General features: G+C 43.9%; 1 protein-coding gene and 1 long non-coding RNA gene across 4 annotated transcripts in view; one reads left to right on the top strand and one right to left on the bottom strand.

The window, feature by feature from the left end:
- AGBL3 (AGBL carboxypeptidase 3) overlaps positions 1-18,532 on the top strand; it is a 167,990-nt gene that overhangs the window by 47,539 nt on the left and 101,919 nt on the right. For both annotated transcript variants that reach the window (XM_044281214.1, XM_044281215.1), the window contains 2 exons: positions 3,372-3,557; positions 3,932-4,039. In XM_044281214.1, the coding sequence (XP_044137149.1) occupies positions 3,372-3,557; positions 3,932-4,039 (294 nt within the window). The remainder of the gene's footprint in view (positions 1-3,371; positions 3,558-3,931; positions 4,040-18,532) is intronic.
- LOC122928416 overlaps positions 1-18,532 on the bottom strand; it is a 42,494-nt gene that overhangs the window by 4,571 nt on the left and 19,391 nt on the right. The window lies entirely within an intron of this gene.

Here is an 18,532-nt window from a genome sequence, read left to right on the forward strand (position 1 = left end):
AACGGACAGTGGGTGAGGACCCACTGTGAGAAATAACCAGTTTGACTTTGGGCTAAACCTAAGGGCATTGACCTGGGGGGGTGTCTTGGTATTCCCTGCTATCTCGAGTGGAAAGGTGGATACACATGCGCGTCTGCTGCTCCATTCAAACAACAAATACACACCTCAGTTTTCGAGATCAGCAAAGGTCCTAGTGGTTGGACCCCCACACATCATGGGACAACACCTTTAAATCCCATGACAATAGCTTATTGCAACGGACAGTTTGACTTTGGGCTAGACCTAAGGGCATTGACCTAACGGGTCCCCTGGTATTTAACCTCTGTACAGGCACGTGGACTTCGCTGCAGGGAAACAACCAAGCCACTACCTCCTGGAATAGTCCTAGTGCAATCCCAATCAGGGCATACGGCAAGGAGCAGAATCATTAGTCAGGGAAGGTACGGTACACAGGTAGTCAGAAAGACACCTTTGCTGGTTACTAGTCACTAGAAAACCCTAAAGCTCAGGCAAGGAGGTGGAACAATCAGCTCAGCTAAATAGGAAGATGATGATCACCTTAGTCAGCAGCTGGTCAGAGAGCAATAGGGAAGGATAACTCTAGCAGTGCTGTAAGAAATTCACTGAGCGCTAGTCCCAATACACACAGGATGAGTGGAGCAATGTCTGCGCCCGCACAGGAAAGCCATTTGCTTCACTTTGGACAAACCCTTTTGGTTATTCCCAGCTGTATTCTGCCGGGGAATCCACAGCAAGTCTTGCAGGCTGGCTCTACACATTCAGGTTTTCTGAAGCAGTTTTTGAAGCCAAAACTCAGTGTGGATGATAAAATGAGAGGTAGATATAAAGGTCAGATACTACCTCATCCTCAACCACCCCTGGTTTTGGATTCAAAAATTGCATTAGAAAACCTGAATGTAGAAATGAAGCATTGCACTTTCTCCATTGTATCTGTTAGGGTCCTCAATTGGGGACTCTGCGGTTGTTTTCTCCGAATTTCCTGATAGGGTGTTTGAAAATCCCAGCTGAACTATTATCTGCAGTAATACATGAGTAGTTTTATTTTCCTCACTGTCAGTGTTTAAAGCATGTGCACGAGTCCCCTCCGCTATGGTAGCAAGCAGTCTGGACTGTCTATTTCACCGCAGCTTTGCATGCTGGCACTGGGGGCATAGGGGGCAGTAGGAAGATAAAAAAAATCTGATCTGGACTCCTTATGTGCAGTACTACTTGTATGTTACCTTAGATAATAGTCCAGAATTGTGGTGACATACCCATGCATCTTAATTAAACAAAACAGCTTTGCGAGATGCAATGCATTTTTTACTAAACCATTCACTTCTATGGGGCCAGGGCTGCGTGAAATACGCAGACTATAGAACATGCAGCGATTCTCACGCAACGCAGAACTGATGCGTGAAAAACACTGAAATGAATGTGTCAGGATTCAGTGTGGGTGCAATGCGTTCACTTCACACATCCAGGGGTGCACCTAGCCTTTTTGCTGCCTGAGGCGAAACCTGAAACGGCGCCCCCCTATGCCAATTTCTTACCCTAACCCCTTTGCCACAATGAAAGCGATCATTGCCCATGGCCCTTCTGCTGCCCCCCTCTTCCCCCTACCTGGTGCTGCCTGAGGAAATCGCGTCACCTGGTCTCATTGGTGGTGCAACGCACCCGCGCATAAAACTCAATCATGTGAAAGGGGCATTAGGCATTATATTCACATCAGTGTTTTGGTCAGTGATCTCCATCAGTGATTGTGAGCCAAATCCAGGAGTGGAACCTATTCATAGAGATAAGGTATAAAGGAAAGATCTGCACCTGTTCTATGTTTAGACCCACTCCTGGTTTTGGCTCACAATCACTGATGGAAATCACTGACCAAACACTGATGTGTGAATGAGGCATTATGGAAACACATATGTCTGTATAGGAGCTGTATGCATCAAAAGATAGGCTTTTTACCAAGACGATTTGCAAAGTTGCTTCATTTTTTATTTAGATCTGTTGAAAAAATAACAAAAAGGGGTTTGCAAATGTATACACACCCGTTAACCTAATTTTCCACACCAAACGCCAATTCACCAATCCCATTGTTTGCAGCCCTCATTTCATTAGATTGTGAACAAACATCTAAACCATTAAATAATTAATTCACTTTAATTACAAGCACTAAGCAGAAGGACGACAATATCTCTAATTCATGATAGCGGTGGCGGCTAACAGCGTGCACCTAGTGACAGCGCACTGCGTGTTTTCCCCAAAGTGTCAAAAGACAAATTACTCAGCTTTGCAGCGAGTTTTGTCGTTTTCCTGTTACAGCTACTAAAACAGAGCTCTGAAATATCACAAAGTGACATGTTAATGGCTGCAAAGTCCGGACTCTTCAGAATTCAATGAGACGCAAAGTGATGTACTGTCATTTCAGAATGGAAACGGGTTAATGTAAATGTTCAGTAACAAAGTAGCTTCCAGTCTTTACAGTAAGTCAGCATATTGATGGGCTGCGGAACAGGCGAAAAGCCAGCAGAGGTACAGAACGACTGAAAGGTCAATAGCGTGCTCTCGTACCGAGGAAATTAATGGAAGCACTTTGCATAGAACCATCACCTATGTTGAATCAGTAACTCATTTCAAGTGGTATTCTATTTGTTATATGGGTTCTCTGACTATGGTCTGACTATCAGTGTATGATCAGTGGCAGTCTGATCTCCAGGACCCCTGGAACCTGTCATCAACTCTATGCTGACCGCAGCATAAAATAGTGACAGAAATGCTAATTTCAGCGGTATGTAACTCATGAGCTAAAAGTAAGAGGTTGCTGAGAACCAGCATCATAATCATTACAGCCCAGGCCTTGAAAAGAGTCAAATCTACTTGAGAAGAGTCCTGGTTATTCATAATCTCCTGCTCTCCTGCCCATCTGCTGATGATTGGCAGTTCTCTCCTAGAGAGAAAGGGAGAAAACTAGGTAGAAGCCTGTCAATCACCAGCAGGTGGGCAGGGAGAGCAGGACTTCATGAATAACCATGACTCTTCTCAGATGGCCGGGACTCTTTTCCAGGCCCGGTCTGCAATGATTGGGATATTGGTTCTTGGCAACCACTTACTTTTAAAAGACAGATCGCTGAAATCAACTAACCTGTCTCTACTTTATGCTGCCGTTAGTATGTGAGTGGGTTATAGCAATCCTGTGTGACTCATCGCCTCCATAGTTTGTGTCTGGTACGGCATCCAAGTCCCATTCAAGTACATTTTATAGACCAGAAAATACAATAATTATTTCAGCTAGGGCTTAGAAGAAATAGGCGATTCGTATAGAAGTCTTCTTCAGTATTATTTTGTGTTAATGTAAACTCTCTCTACAGACAATTCACCTTTATACTGCTACACCCAGAAGACCAACCAGATTGTGTATGAATACCACTCTGGAAGGAAGGTGGCACGCCTTCGAGAGCCAAGAGATCTCTACGGTGTATCCTCAAACAGCTTCTTCCAACTACCACGGTGGCCATATGAGTGCCAGGTTCTCAAGGAAAAAATTGAGCACATAGGTGAGGAGTAACACTGTATAAGTCTTCATAGAAACCATACTGAGTAACGCACAGAGATAGTATAGATGTGTACATTGTAATAATACGGTTATTGGCATAGGTTCGCTAGTGGAATGTATTTTTGCAGAAATCTGATTAATATGGGGAGAGAAATGTTGAGTTCTGTGAAGCCACCTTGCATTCCCACTAGTGACATACAGATTGACAATTCTATAGAAAAGATCGTAACAATTAGGAGATGCACTTAGCAACTAGTCTATCGTACTCCATGCCATTGTTTGTCTCATCGTGCTGTATTATTTAGATTTTTTTCAAATGTAAATTTTATATGGAATATTTTGTGGGTTTTATTCATTTTTCTGTCTGTGTTTCAGAGTGGGATCCTCCTGTTCCTGAACCGATGTACAAGTCTTCAGGTTTAGAGCAGGAGCCCACATGTGCTAACCCTACAGAAAGCAAGGTTATCTACCAACTTAATGAAGGTGGGTACAAAACCCTGAGCCTCAAATGGGCAAGTGGTCATCAACCTCAATCTTGCGGCCTTGTACATACATTTCCTGAATACTTTTCCAAAGCACTGTAACCCACAGATTGTGACATGAAGGTCCTTTATACTGTATTATATATACTGTATTTTTCGCTTTATAAGACGCACCTGATAAGACGCACCTACTTTTCAGAGGAGGAAAATGGGGGGGGAAATAATTTGAACTAAAAGGTGGGCTAAAACATTTTAATAAAATAACATGTAATGTGTAGACATTACCAAACATCCAACAGCAGCATTAGGAAACATTATTACTGTAATTAACGGTAACAGATGAGGAAAGATTTAGAACAATACACCTCTGGTCATCTGGAAACCCCAAAAAGTCCTCACTACTGTCCGAACTCAAGCTCAGTGTCTCACTATCAGTGGTATCACTGTCACTGGTGTCTTCATACAGGACACCATCATCAGAACAGCCTAAGGCATTACTGATGCCACATTTTTTTAAGGAGTTTAGAACAGTTTCATCCCTCACTGACTGCCATGAAGACTTCACCCACTCGCAGACTTGGGTGATAGTGGGGCTTTTCATCCGTCCACTGGGTGTAAGATTGTGATTCCCAGCCATCCATTTATTCCACTCCTCTGGCATAAAAACCTTAGGTGGCTTGCTGATTAACACATCAAAAGGCTGCAGTTGGCTGGTAAGCCCCCCAGGAATCACCGCTAGATGTTCACGTCCATTTTTTGTGGGTTCACTGATATGTGCCCTAAACTGGTTTCTTCAGAAGCCCTCCAGGGCGTTTGGACCACACTTTGTCAATCCATATTCTCATGCAGTTCTCATCCATCCACCCTTTGTTGTGTACATGCACTATTACACCTCTTCGAATCGCCTCTTTTGGCATGCTCTTCCTCTTGAAAATTAGCATTAGTGGCAGGTTGGTCCCATCTGCGCAGCAGGACAACACAATGGGTTTTCTCGTGTCCTGAGGTCTTCACCATTATGGTTTTTGCGCCTCTCACATCAACAGTCCTGTTCGATGGAACATCAAAGGTTAATGGGACCATCCATATTCCCAATCTGGCCTATTTCATAGCCATTTTTCTTTCTTGCATCCAGCACATATTTGTGAAAAAAAAAGAATCTTGGACTCATATTCTTTTGGCATTTTGTGTGCAATTCAAGTTTTGGTGCGCATAGCAAGGCCAAATCTCCTCATGAACCTGTACCACCATGATGGGGATCCAGTGAACTCATCAATGCCTTTCTCTGCTGCTAGACACTTGGCTTCATATATGATCATTTTTGTAGATACTGACAAGGCATTGTTTCTGTGACGTGTGTTCCACTCTTTCATTTCCACATCAGTTTGTGGCCATTTTGCAGTACGCCCACGAAAAGTGTGTTCTGCTTTTTGCAGCTGATCCTCCTGTTTCTTCCACTCCCGTATCATTTTCTCTGTTGGAGGCGGCCCGAAATGTCTCTCAGCAGCACTGTTTCAATGTTCTCTGGTGTATTTTATCACCTCCAGTTTAAAAGGGATCTTATATGAAAGCCTTCTCTGCTTTGACATCTTTCTAAATTTGGATGCAGCAGGAGACTACAGTACGGTAGTTTTCTAGAACAAAATACAGTAATAAAAGAAACTGTTAACATTGTGTCCTTCATAGTCATGCGGACACTGTAGGTGAGAATATCAGTGGATGAAAATGGTATGGGGGGATCAGTGGTTGACACACTGTTATGGGGAATCTGTGGGTGAGGGTCCATTCACATGTCCGCAAATGGGTCCGCACCCGTTCCGCAATATCGGGAACGGGTGTGGACCCATTCATTCTCTATGTTCTCTCTGCATCCGCATTTCCGGAGCGCGGCTCCTGGCTTTGGCCCCAAACTTCCGGGCCACGTCTCAGCAAAAAAATAGAACATGTCCTATTCTTGTCCGCAATTGCGGACAAGAATAGGCAGTTCTATGGGGGGTGCCGGCCGGGTATATTGCGGATCCGCAATACACCACGGACATGTGAATGGACCCTGACACTGTTATGGGGTAATCTGTGGATGACACTGTTATGGGGGAATCTGTGGATGACACTGTTATGGGGGAATCTGTGGATGACACTGTTATGGGGGAATCTGTGGATGACACTGTTATGGGGGATCTGTGGATGACACTGTTATGGGGGAATCTGTGGATGACACTGTTATGGGGGAATCTGTGGATGACACTGTTATGGGGGAATCTGTGGATGACACTGTTATGGGGGAATCTGTGGATGACACTGTTATGGGGGATCTGTGGATGACACTATTATGAGGAATCTGTGGATGATACTGTTATGGGGGAATCTGTGGATGACACTGTTATCGGGGAATCTGTGGATGACACTGTTATCGGGGAATCTGTGGATGACACTGTTATCGGGGAATCTGTGGATGACACTGTTATCGGGGAATCTGTGGATGACACTGTTATCGGGGAATCTGTGGATGACACTGTTATCGGGGAATCTGTGGATGACACTGTTATCGGGGAATCTGTGGATGACACTATTACGGGGAATCTGTGGATGACACTATTACGAAGAATTTGTGGATGACACTGTTATCGGGGAATCTGTGGATGACACTGTTATCGGAATCTGTGGATGACACTGTTATCGGGGAATCTGTGGATGACACTGTTATCGGGGAATCTGTGGATGACACTGTTATCGGGGAATCTGTGGATGACACTGTTATCGGGGAATCTGTGGATGACACTGTTATCGGGGAATCTGTGGATGACACTGTTATCGGGGAATCTGTGGATGACACTGTTATCGGGGAATCTGTGGATGACACTGTTATCGGGGAATCTGTGGATGACACTGTTATCGGGGAATCTGTGGATGACACTGTTATCGGGGAATCTGTGGATGACACTGTTATCGGGGAATCTGTGGATGACACTGTTATCGGGGAATCTGTGGATGACACTGTTATCGGGGAATCTGTGGATGACACTGTTATCGGGGAATCTGTGGATGACACTGTTATCGGGGAATCTGTGGATGACACTGTTATCGGGGAATCTGTGGATGACACTGTTATCGGGGAATCTGTGGATGACACTGTTATCGGGGAATCTGTGGATGACACTGTTATGTGATTATAATCCCCATCATCCTAAAGAATACACTGATGTACTGTAGTACTGTACATTGGTGTATTCTTAAGGATGAGGATATGAACACTGTCCAGGGACTCTACCAATATTGGCTTATGGTAACTGATATAACTACCGTATAACCCCCCTCATCCATAGGAATCCACCCATATACTGCTGTATATGGGTGGATTCCTATGGATGAGGGGGGTTAGTCATATTTAATATAGACACATGCCAATTACAGAACAGTCCCTGGACAGTGTTTATATTACGGTAAATATGACTATAACCCCCCCCCCCCCCCCCACTGCAGTATATGGGTGAATTCCTATGGATGAGGGGGGTTATAGTAATATTTAAATAAACACTGTCTAGGGACTGTTCTGTAATTGGCATGTGTCTATATTGAATATGACTAATCCATAGGAATCCACCCATATACTGCAGTACATGGATGAGGGGGGTTATAGTCATATTAGACACATGCCAATAACAGTGTTTATTTTAAATATGACTATAACCCCTCACATCCATAGGAATCCACAAATATACTGCAGTACATGGGTGGATTCCTATGAATGAGGGGGCTTATAGTCATATTTGGCACACATTTTATTTTTCATTAGGGTGCCGTATATTGCCCTGAGCTGTCCTCACCAAGGGACTTGGACAGTAATCTACGGTACCAGGACCATGGAAAGTGTCATATGGCGGGAGAAATGTAGGGGGCTGATTGGTGGAGGCAGAGGGGGGGAGCATGACGCGCTCACCGCCAATCAGCTGGATGGCCAGGCAGCACGGAGGAGAAGGGGATCCTCCTGCTGCTCCAGCTGTGGTGAGTGAAGGACGTGCGGGCTGGCAGAAGTACAGTGCATACAGAGAAGCTGCCAGCTTGCCCAACGTGATAGTGTAGTGCATAATGGAAGCACGGGCTGCCCGCATCATTTAGCATTTAGTGAAGCCGCCAGCCCCCCCAAATGTCTAGTCAGGGCCGGGGCAAGGATTTTTGCCGCCCTAGGCAAGATACAAATTGACGCCCCCCTTATCAGATCCGGAATTGCGGACCCGGATCCGCAATTCCGATCCTGAAAAAAATTGTACATGTCCTATTCTTGTCCCCAATAGCGGACAAGAATAGGCATATTCTCTTAGTGCCGGCAATGTGCGGTCCGCAAAATGCGGAACGCACATTGCAGCTGTCCGTGTTTTGTGGATCTGCAAAACACACACGGATGTGTGAATGGACCCTAAATGTGAGGTAAATCAGTTTCCAATGTAGTATTAATAAGTAAACAATTAAATAATAAACATATTGCATTGTCTACTTACCACCAGGACAATAAGATGATCTGGTCTCTGGCTGCAGTCTGGCTCTTCGTCTGGCTCTGGGGACTCCCTTGTCACTCTCTCCCCCCCTCCCTTGTCACTCTCTCCCCCCCTCCCTTGTCACTCTCTTCTCCCTCCCTTGTCACTCTCTTCTCCCTCCCTTGTCACTCTCTTCTCCCTCCCTTGTCACTCTCATTCTACCCCCCCTCCCTTGTCACTCTCATTCTACCCCCCCTCCCTTGTCACTCTCTTCCCCCCTCCCTTGTCACTCTCTTCCCCCCTCCCTTGTCACTCTCTTCCCCCCTCCCTTGTCACTCTCTTCCCCCCTCCCTTGTCACTCTCATCCCCCCTCCCTTGTCACTCTCATCCCCCCTCCCTTGTCACTCTCATCCCCCCCTCCCTTGTCACTCTCATTCTACTCCCCCCCCCTTGTCACTCTCATTCTACTCCCCCCCCTTGTCACTCTCTTCCCCCCCTCCCTTGTCACTCTCATTCCCCCCCCCTTGTCACTCTCATTCTTCCCCCCCTCCCTTGTCACTCTCATTCCCCCCCCCCTCCCTTGTCACTCTCATTCCCCCCCCCCTCCCTTGTCACTCTCATTCCCCCCCTCCCTTGTCACTCTCTTCCCCCCCCCTTGTTACTCTCATTCTACTCCCCCCCTTGTCACTCTCATTCTACTCCCCCCCCCCATGTCACTCTCATTCTACTCCCCCCCCCCCCTTTTCACTCTCATTCTACTCCCCCCCCCTTTTCACTCTCATTCTACTCCCCCCCCCTTGTCACTCTCATTCTACTCCCCCCTCCCTTGTCATTGTCACTCTCATTCTACTCCCCCCCCCCCCGTCACTCACATTTCCTCCCCCTTGTCACCTCTAATGTAGCGTGGCCGAGCTCTGTTCGGTCCGCGGTACAGGAGCTTTTGTTTCCTGTACCCGGCCGGATTGACAGGAAGTGCTCACTTAGTGTGCACTTCCTTTCAGTCCGGCCGGGTACAGGAAACAAATGCTCCTGTACCCCGGACCGAACAGAGCTCGGCCATGCTACATTAACAACACAGCAGGCGCAGGCAGGCTGCGCAGCACTGAGCCGGCCGCTCAGGAGGCGCAGCATGAGGGGCGCCGCCGGCCGGCCGCCCGAACCTACATAACCAATTTTTTTTTTTTACCTCAACGGGCCCCCCTGCTAAATGGCGCCCTAGGCGACTGCCTAAGTCGCCTTACTGGTGGCGCCGGCCCTGTGTCTGGTGCTGCTTAGTGCCTGCAATAACTCCTGCCCAACCACCCACAGTTTAATGGCAGCCTGCACATTTGGGGTCACCTTTCATTTATAAAGAATTATTAGGAACACCATACTAATACGGTGTTGGACCCCCTTTTGCCTTCAGAACTGCCTTAATTCTACGTGGCATTGATTCAACAAGGTGCTGATAGCATTCTTTAGAAATGTTGGCCCATATTGATAGGATAGCATCTTGCAGTTGATGGAGATTTGAGGGATGCACATCCAGGGCACGAAGCTCCCGTTCCACCACATCCCAAAGATGCTCTATTGGGTTGAGATCTGGTGACTCTGGCGGCCATTTTAGTACAGTGAACTCATTGTCATGTTCAAGAAACCAATTTGAAATGATTCAAGCTTTGTGAAATGGTGCATTATCCTGCTGGAAGTAGCCATCAGAGGATGGGTACATGGTGGTCATGAAGGGATGGACATGGTCAGAAACAATGCTCAGGTAGCCCGTGGCATTTAAACGATGCCAATTGGCACTAAGGAGCCTAAAGTGTGCCCAGAAAACATCCCCCACACCATTACACCACCACCACCAGCCTGCACAGTGGTAACAAGGCATGATGGATACATGTTCTCATTCTGTTTAGGCCAAATTCGGACTCTACCATTTGAATGTCTCAACAGAAATCGAGACTCATCAGACCAGGCAACATTTTTCCAGTCTTCAACAGTCCAATTTTGGTGAGCTCGTGCAAATTGTAGCCTCTCTTTCCTATTTGTAGTGGAGATGAATTGTACCCGGTGGGGTCTTCTGCTGTTGTAGCCCACCTTTCTTTCCCATTCTGACATTCAGTTTGGAGTTCAGGAGATTGTCTTGACCAGGACCAGAACCCTACATGCATTGAAGCAACTGCCATGTGATTGGTTGACTAGATAATCGCATTCATGAGAAATAGAACAGGTGTTCCTAATAATTCTTTAGTTGAGTGTATATATTTATTTACACAGACTAACAAAAGGGTAACAATGTTTTGGACCTTTGACTTTAAGGCTCCATATCTCATCATCCACTACACCTTCGAACGTGAGACTATCATCATTTTATAGACAATCATCTTGGCTATCTCATACATAAATTGTTACTGTTTTGTTAAATTTTTTTTTTTTTTTTAGTATTTTGTAAATCCACCTTTGGCTTTCAATATTGCCTGAATCCTTCTGGGCATGCTCCTGATCATATTCACGCTTATCTCGACCGAAATCTGTTCCCAGGTCTATTCTACACATTCCCAATGTTGGTGCATACTGGTCGACTCGCTTGGGTAAGAATACAGCTTTTTCTTCAACTCGACCCACAAGTGTTCGATTAAGTTGAGGTCTGGGGACAGTGGGGGCCAATCCAGTAAAAATCTCCTTCACAGTATAATTGATGTTTATACAGCACGACCTGTTGCCCTGAAATGATGATTGATCTGCCTGCAAGAATGAAAGGATCACCCAAGGAATGAAAATTTTGCTTGTTCATTGGGTGATCGGTGGCACATTTAGATGGGCAGATTGTCTGGAACAAGCATTCGCAGGAAATGGGGCTGTGTAAATCCACCTTTAGATGGATTTAGAAATACAAAATACTGATAACAAATACACTAGGATATAGTGTGAATGGTCAATCTCTATATAAGGCAAGTGTCAATGCAATAATTATCGGGAAAAGGAGTGAGTGTATTTGAATAGGGGGTGGCCTCCCCAATGTAAGGGGTGAAATGGAAGTGCCTGTGGACATTGCATTGAGTGTAAGGTTGTGTTCAACTCTGGGTGAGAGGTTCTCCATATTAAATAGATATACACTATAAACAGAGTGAAGAAACTGTCCGAAGCGCACTGAGCACTATCCACAACTGTAGAACAACACTCAATTACACAGGTTCAACCTGAATTTATTGAGTTTAAAGGGGTTCTGCACTTTGTTTTAACTGATGATCTATCCTCTGGATAGATCATCAGCTTCTGATCGGCGGGGGTCCGACACCCGGGACCCCTGCCGATCAGCTGTTTGAGAAGGCAGCGGCAGAGCTTAGCCCCGCCCACGCTAGTTGATACTAGTCGTGACGTCAGTGGGCCGGCGGTAAACAGTGAGAAGGCCGCGGCGCGGCTGGAGCGTCGCTGCCTTCTCAAACAGCTGATTGGCGGGGGTCCCGGGTGTCGGACCTCTGCCGATCAGAAGCTGATGATCTATCCAGAGGATAGATCATCAGTTAAATGAAAGTGCAGAACCCCTTTAAGTATATTTATTTAGCGACAACCCCCAAGAATTTGTAGCAGTGTATAAACTGACCTCTCAGTAATTATAGTTCTCTGCAGACCAAATATTAACCGCTATACAGGGTGGAGTGTCACTGAAACAGACAGGGGGACCTACATGGAATGTTCTTTATCTTTCCTAAAAAGAACAGGATCAAGGTGCTCAAGAAACAGCCAAATTGAGCAGAAAAAGACATCTTGTTCATAAATAATTTATAAATCTCCACACAATAGTATTCCCGCACGTATAATCTGTTTATAGACACAGAAAATCCTGTGTATAATACATAGAAAAAACACAATCCCCTCTAGTCACTTACAATCTGTAATCAATTGAAGCAGAGTTTTTTTTTGTACACTTTATCCCAGTGAAATTACTGTACAGAGATTGCCATCAAATAGATCCCTGTGTATATTGACAACAATTACTGTATCTGGTGATTGACTGATATTTTTAAGTCAATATATGGCATGTAGCTATATTTATATTTTAATTTATTAAGAATTAAAAGTTACATTTAATAGCATTTTGATTGGTTGCTAAGTGTGAATTTTCTGGCCTTTTGGCCTTTAATGTATACGTATTGATTTCCCTAAGACCTTCCAAGGGGATAACAATATATGGTTTGACATCCATAACATCCCTCACTACACAATTATCACATAATGTATCCTGCATGGAGAACTCATGAAAGAAAACAAATGCTAGAATAGCAACCAAAAAGTGTTATGTACCTCAAAATGATACCAATGAAAACTAGTCATCCCACAAAAATCAAGATCCCACACAGATGGGAAAATAAAAAGGTTGTAGTTCTTGAGAGGTGGCTCTGCAAAAACATTTTCTTTAAGAAAAATGTTTTTTATTGTGCAAAAGTGATAAAACTTAACAGATTTTTCTCTGTCTAAGGCCTCATGCACACGGCAGTTTTTGCGGCTCGGGTGCGGACCCATTCACTTAAATGGGGCCGCAAAAGATGCGGACAGCACTCCGTGGCCCCGCAAAAAAAATATAGCATGTCCTATTCTTGTCTGTTTTGCGGACAAGAATAGGCATTTTATGCAATGGCAAATTGCGGAAGGCACATGGGCGGCTTCTGTTATTTGCGGATCCGCGGTTTGCAGACCGCAAAAAAACGGAACGATCGTGTGCATGTAGCCTAAGATGCACCTGATCATAAGATCCCCCTAAGTTTTAGTGGTGGAAAATAAGATTTTTTTTATTTTTTTTTATCACATCTCAAATCAGACCCGCAGTGTTAATCACATCTCAAATCAGACCCCCCATCCCAATCTTCATTAGACCACCAATCCTTATCAGACCTCAGATGAGACCACAATCTTTAATAGACTCCCAAAGCAGACCCACAATCTTCATCAGACCTCAGATCAGACCCCCAGTCTTGTTCAGACCTCAAATCAGACCACCAATTTTCATCCAACCTCCAATCCTCATTAGACCTCAGATCTGACCCCCAAACTTCATCAGACCCCTAATCTTTATCAAATCTCAGATCAGACCCCCAATCCTCATCGGACCTCAGATCAGATCCCCAATCCTTATCAGACCTCAGATCAGACCTCAATCTTCATCAGACCTCAGATCAGACATAAAATAAAAGAACTTACCTCTCCTGCTCCAGACGGCGGCGGCGCTCTTGAGATCCAGCAGTCTCTTCCTGCAGCGCTTCACTATTACCAGACTTTGCACAGCGTCAGGTCATAGTGCAGGCTTACATGCACTACGTCCTGACGTTGTACACAGTCAAGACACAGTACAGTATGCTGCCGGCAGAAGACCACGGAGCGGTGAGTAAAACCAACACCAGGAGCATTATATTCCCTGCTCTCCGGTCCTACTATGTACTAATGAACACTTACACAATGGCAGTGCTCATTAGTATTCGCCTCATAAGATACTGTGCCATTTCCTCCCACTTTTAGGGTAAAAAAGTGTGTCTTATGGAACGAAAAATGCGGTAATTTAGAAAACTACATGTATTCGGTATTGCTGTAACGGTATTGACACAGGTAATTAAGTTATTGTGTTATTTCTCAGTTTTGCGGACAAGAATAGGCAGTTATATTAATGGCTGTCTGCGCCTTTCCGCAAAATTGCGGAACGCACACGGACACGCAATTTGCGGACCACAAAACACACAACGGTCGTGTGCATGAGGCCTTAAGCAAAGTATGTTGTGACAAGCTATTTTGGGTGCACATTTATATGGTGGAAAGTATTTGCTTACTAGGATTTTTATTATTTGTTCTTCAATTCAGCCTGATGACTTTTTACAGCTTGAACCTCATAAAAATATGTTTACTAATTTCCACTTAATTTCATCTCCATAATATGTAGATGAGACGCAGAGAACTTCCATCTCCATAGAGACATAATAGTCTCGTTCTGTACCTAAACTGATTAAATTCTTTACAGTTTCTTATTAGCACAAGACGTGTGTGACTCACAGCAGAGGCATTGTTTCTCTGACACTCTATTTTTGCCTTCCACCCCATCCTGTGCTCTATTTTTAATCAAATCATTTTATTTTTGAGGGGGAGGGGAGAAAAATAATTGCACTATAAAATGCTCTTTGAAAATGTCACAGAATGGTAAGATTCATCGGCCCCGTTTGAGAGCTGAGCCTTAATTGCTAATATTTTGAGATTCTGTAGAATTCTCCCACTTTCTCACAAAACTCCCTCCTGTCACGCTGAGGCTGCTTTGTGGCTTTTTTTTTTTTCCCATTTTTACTACCGATATGAATAAACATAATTTAACCTGCTCTGAGCAAGACAGGATTTGGGGAAATGGCGCTGAAAGAGTTGAGATCTAAAAGTTAATTGCGTCTCTGGGCTGGAGATGTATATTTATGTGGCAATTAAGAGGTAACGTTGAACCTCGTGCCGCGGCGACACACAATCATACAATTCCATGACATTAGTTACCAAGTAAACCCTCGAATTTGGGTCCGTGATTTTGTGCTCAGCCATTCTGAATGATCTTAATCCTATAGATAACCTGCAAATAATAATTATGTTTCTATCTTTCCTTCTATCGCTCATCTCACTTCTGTCTTTAGCTGTTTTCTTTTTTCATCTGGCTGTTCTCTCCACTGATCAACCATCTTTGCTTTCGCTCCTGCTTTTCCTGAATGTCCTGTGTGAAACCTTTCTTCCTACATTCCTGTGTCCTTCTTCCACTTATTTTACTTTGTCTTACTCCTTGTAACTTTACTGTGTTTTCCTTCTTTCTGTCCAGTTTCCACCTCTTCATCTTCCTCCCTTGTGTCTTCCATCTGCCCCTCCTGTGTCATCACGTACCCATGTCCTTCTTCCTCTGCTATGCTCAACAGCTTTCTCTTACTTTACTAATCCTAGTTGTATTCTTTTTCCCTCATGTGTCCCCTTGCTTTGTACAATGTCCTTTTCCTGTGTCTTCCTGTTATCTTTCTCTCCCGTGTCCTCCCTTATTCTGATTTTTTTCTGCCTACTGTATGTCTTTCTTTTTCTACTTCTTCTCCTGTATTCTCTGCTTTCTCTTCCTTTCTTGTGTGCTCCTGCCTCTTCCCCTCCTATGTCCTGCTTGACCTTCCTTTCCTACTTTACTCTCTTTTTTTTCTTTCTTCTGCCAATTCCTCTCCTTTGTCCTTTCTATTACTCATTTGCCAGTGTTTTCCTTTTCCGGTCCTCTGTGCTTTTACTCTCCGATGTCTTCCTTCTGCCTCTTCCTCTTTTATGTCCTTCTACTTCTTCTTCCACCCCTGATTCATTTTAGTCTCTCATGTCCTCTTTCTACCTCTTCCTCTTTTATGTCCTTCTACTTCTTCTTCCTCTCCTGTGTTCTCCTGAATTCTTTCACTCTTCAATGTCCTCCTTCCTGTTCTATATCCTACTGTTTATTCTTCTGTGGTCTCCTATCTATTTCATTCCTGTACCCACCTAGTTAACCTTACTGCCCTGTACCTGCAGGAACTTTGAACCTTGTGTATTGGTATCACACACTCATACAATTCAATGAGCAGCTTGAGTTACTACAGAAACCTTCAGAATTTGCATCAGCCACAATATCAGCCATTTTGTTCTGAGACACTGGACCTATAGATAACCTGTGACAGAAATATTAATGTTTTGACTTTTTTTTCTCGCTTTATCTTGTCAGTTTTGCCTTTGGCTCTGAACTAATCCTTTCCTTTTTTAACCAGTTGCTCTCTTGGCTGATCTACATTTTCTACTTCTCTGGTGATTCGCGTATTTAATTTCCTGTCTGCTTTCTCCAGCATTTCATTAACAGGCTGCCAATCTATTTCAACCCGTGTCCCTAATTCTAGTCCGTCTTATCTTTCCTCTTCCTTATAATTAGTTCCTTCTCGTGGGAATTATCTAACATCTGTAAGTTACATGAATTCTGCTTTGTTCCGTGACTTTGGTACTGTATTGTCATCCTGTCCTCATTCTCATATCTTAATCCAATCTCTGCCACCTCTTCAGTTGTCTTTATCATCATATCTGTCTCCCATTGATTTTCTGTCCCAAGGATATTCTATTTCACCTTAATGGTTTCATAAATTAGACAAAATGTTATAATATGAAGTCTCATTTTCTTTATCTTGCTTGTTCTTCCACTGAATGTTTTTATTGTTACTCATTTTATGTCTTCCTACACTCACCAAAAATGTTTCCTACCTCTTACTATTCTTCGTCCTTCCCTTTTATCTTTCTCCTTCACTCTCCTGTTTTTATCTCGTTTATCTTGCTATTTTTTGTGTCCTTCTGCTACATGTTTGTCTTTCTCAACCTCACCTCTGCCTTTCCTCCTTTTCTTACTGTCCTTAAAGGAGTCGTCTGCTTTTTACTATTGATGACCTATCCTCAGGATAAGTCATTTATAATCAGATCAGCGGTGGTCTGACTCCCATCAACCCCACTGACCAGCTGTATGAAGAGAAGCAGCGCTGCCTTCTCTGCTCTGTTTACCTGCTCGTTGCAGGAATTGCAGTGGTGAGCAGTGTAATTACAAGTATGGCGTCCCCATTTACTTCTATGGGATGGCTTCGTCTGTTGAAGTTCACAGGAAGGAGCTGTCCCATAGAAGTGAATGGGGACTCGATACTTGTAATTACACTGCTCACCACTGCAGTTCCTGCAACGAGCAGGTAAACAGAGCAGAGAAGGCAGCTGTTCAGTGGTTGCCAGGAGTCAAACCCCCATCGATGAGAATAGGTCATCAATAGTATAGAGTACAACCCCTTTAATCTTTCTCTTGCATCTGTCTTCTGTTTTCTACATCCTATTGCTTACTCCCACTTTCTGAAGCCCCAATTTTGTTTCATGTCTAAAGTGCTTCCTTTTTGTCTGGTATTCCCATCCTCTTTCTCTTTACTTTATAGGGGTCATTAACTATGCCCCTGTACACCATAAACTGGGATAAAATGAAGTAAAAAAACTGCAGGTTTGCTACTTTTTAAACGCCATTGGACCTCAATTTTGTCACAAGTAGCGTTTCTACTCCACCCTCGCCACTTTCATTAAAGGGGCATGGTGGGGTGTGGGCAGGTTTATCGGCCCAGGTACACTCAATATAATTGACGATGGGTTACTGACGTAAATGACTATTGAAATCTATCTACCCCATCTACCAGTTGGAGTAGATTTCAATCTAGGCACACTGAAAGCCAGAGGATAAGCCTAATTTATGACGAGGCGTGTGTCTCCTCATTTGTTGGTGGTACAGGGGATATCAAAGACTGACTAAAATATTGGTCTTTGATAAATAATAACTAGTGTTGAGTGAACTCCTGTTTTTAAGTTAAGCGTACAAGGTTCAGGATATCTAAGAATTCGATTATGGATTCTGCTACCACCGACCATAAGTTACCGACCATAACTTATGGTCGGTGGTAGCGGAATCCATAATGGAATTCTTAGATATCCCGAACCTTGTACGCCGAACTTGAAAACAGAAGTTCACTCATCCCTAATAATAACCTCTTATGTGTTTTCTTTCTACAATTTTCCTTTTCTGTATTTTTCTACTGTCAGTCACTTCCCTTTACTTGTCCTTCTGCTTCCTCTTCCTTGGTTTTGACCTGTTTCTTATTCTTTCTCCTTTGTTTTCTCTTACTTTTTTACACCCTTCTTTTTCCTCCTACATGCATATGTCTTTCTCCCTGTTCGTATTCTCTTTTGGCTTCTATGTAGCGTCTCTTACTTTCATGTATCCCCTTTTTTCATGGTACTATTCCTCTGTGCAGCTGCTATAATTTGCTCTTCTCTTGTTTTATTGTCCTCTCATTTATGTACTTTATACCCCCCACTCTCATCTGTCTCTATCCCTTCCCCCCATCTTTTGTCCTTTCCTTCACACTCAGTTCATTCTTTAGCCTTCTTTCCCTCTCCTCTTCTTTCTCACACATTTCTTGCTCTGTCATAGTTCTTCGTCATTATCTTCCCATCCTAGAGGCTGAATTGTA

Source organism: Bufo gargarizans, chromosome 2 (assembly GCF_014858855.1).
Source record: "Bufo gargarizans isolate SCDJY-AF-19 chromosome 2, ASM1485885v1, whole genome shotgun sequence".
Taxonomy (NCBI): Eukaryota; Metazoa; Chordata; class Amphibia; order Anura; family Bufonidae; genus Bufo; species Bufo gargarizans.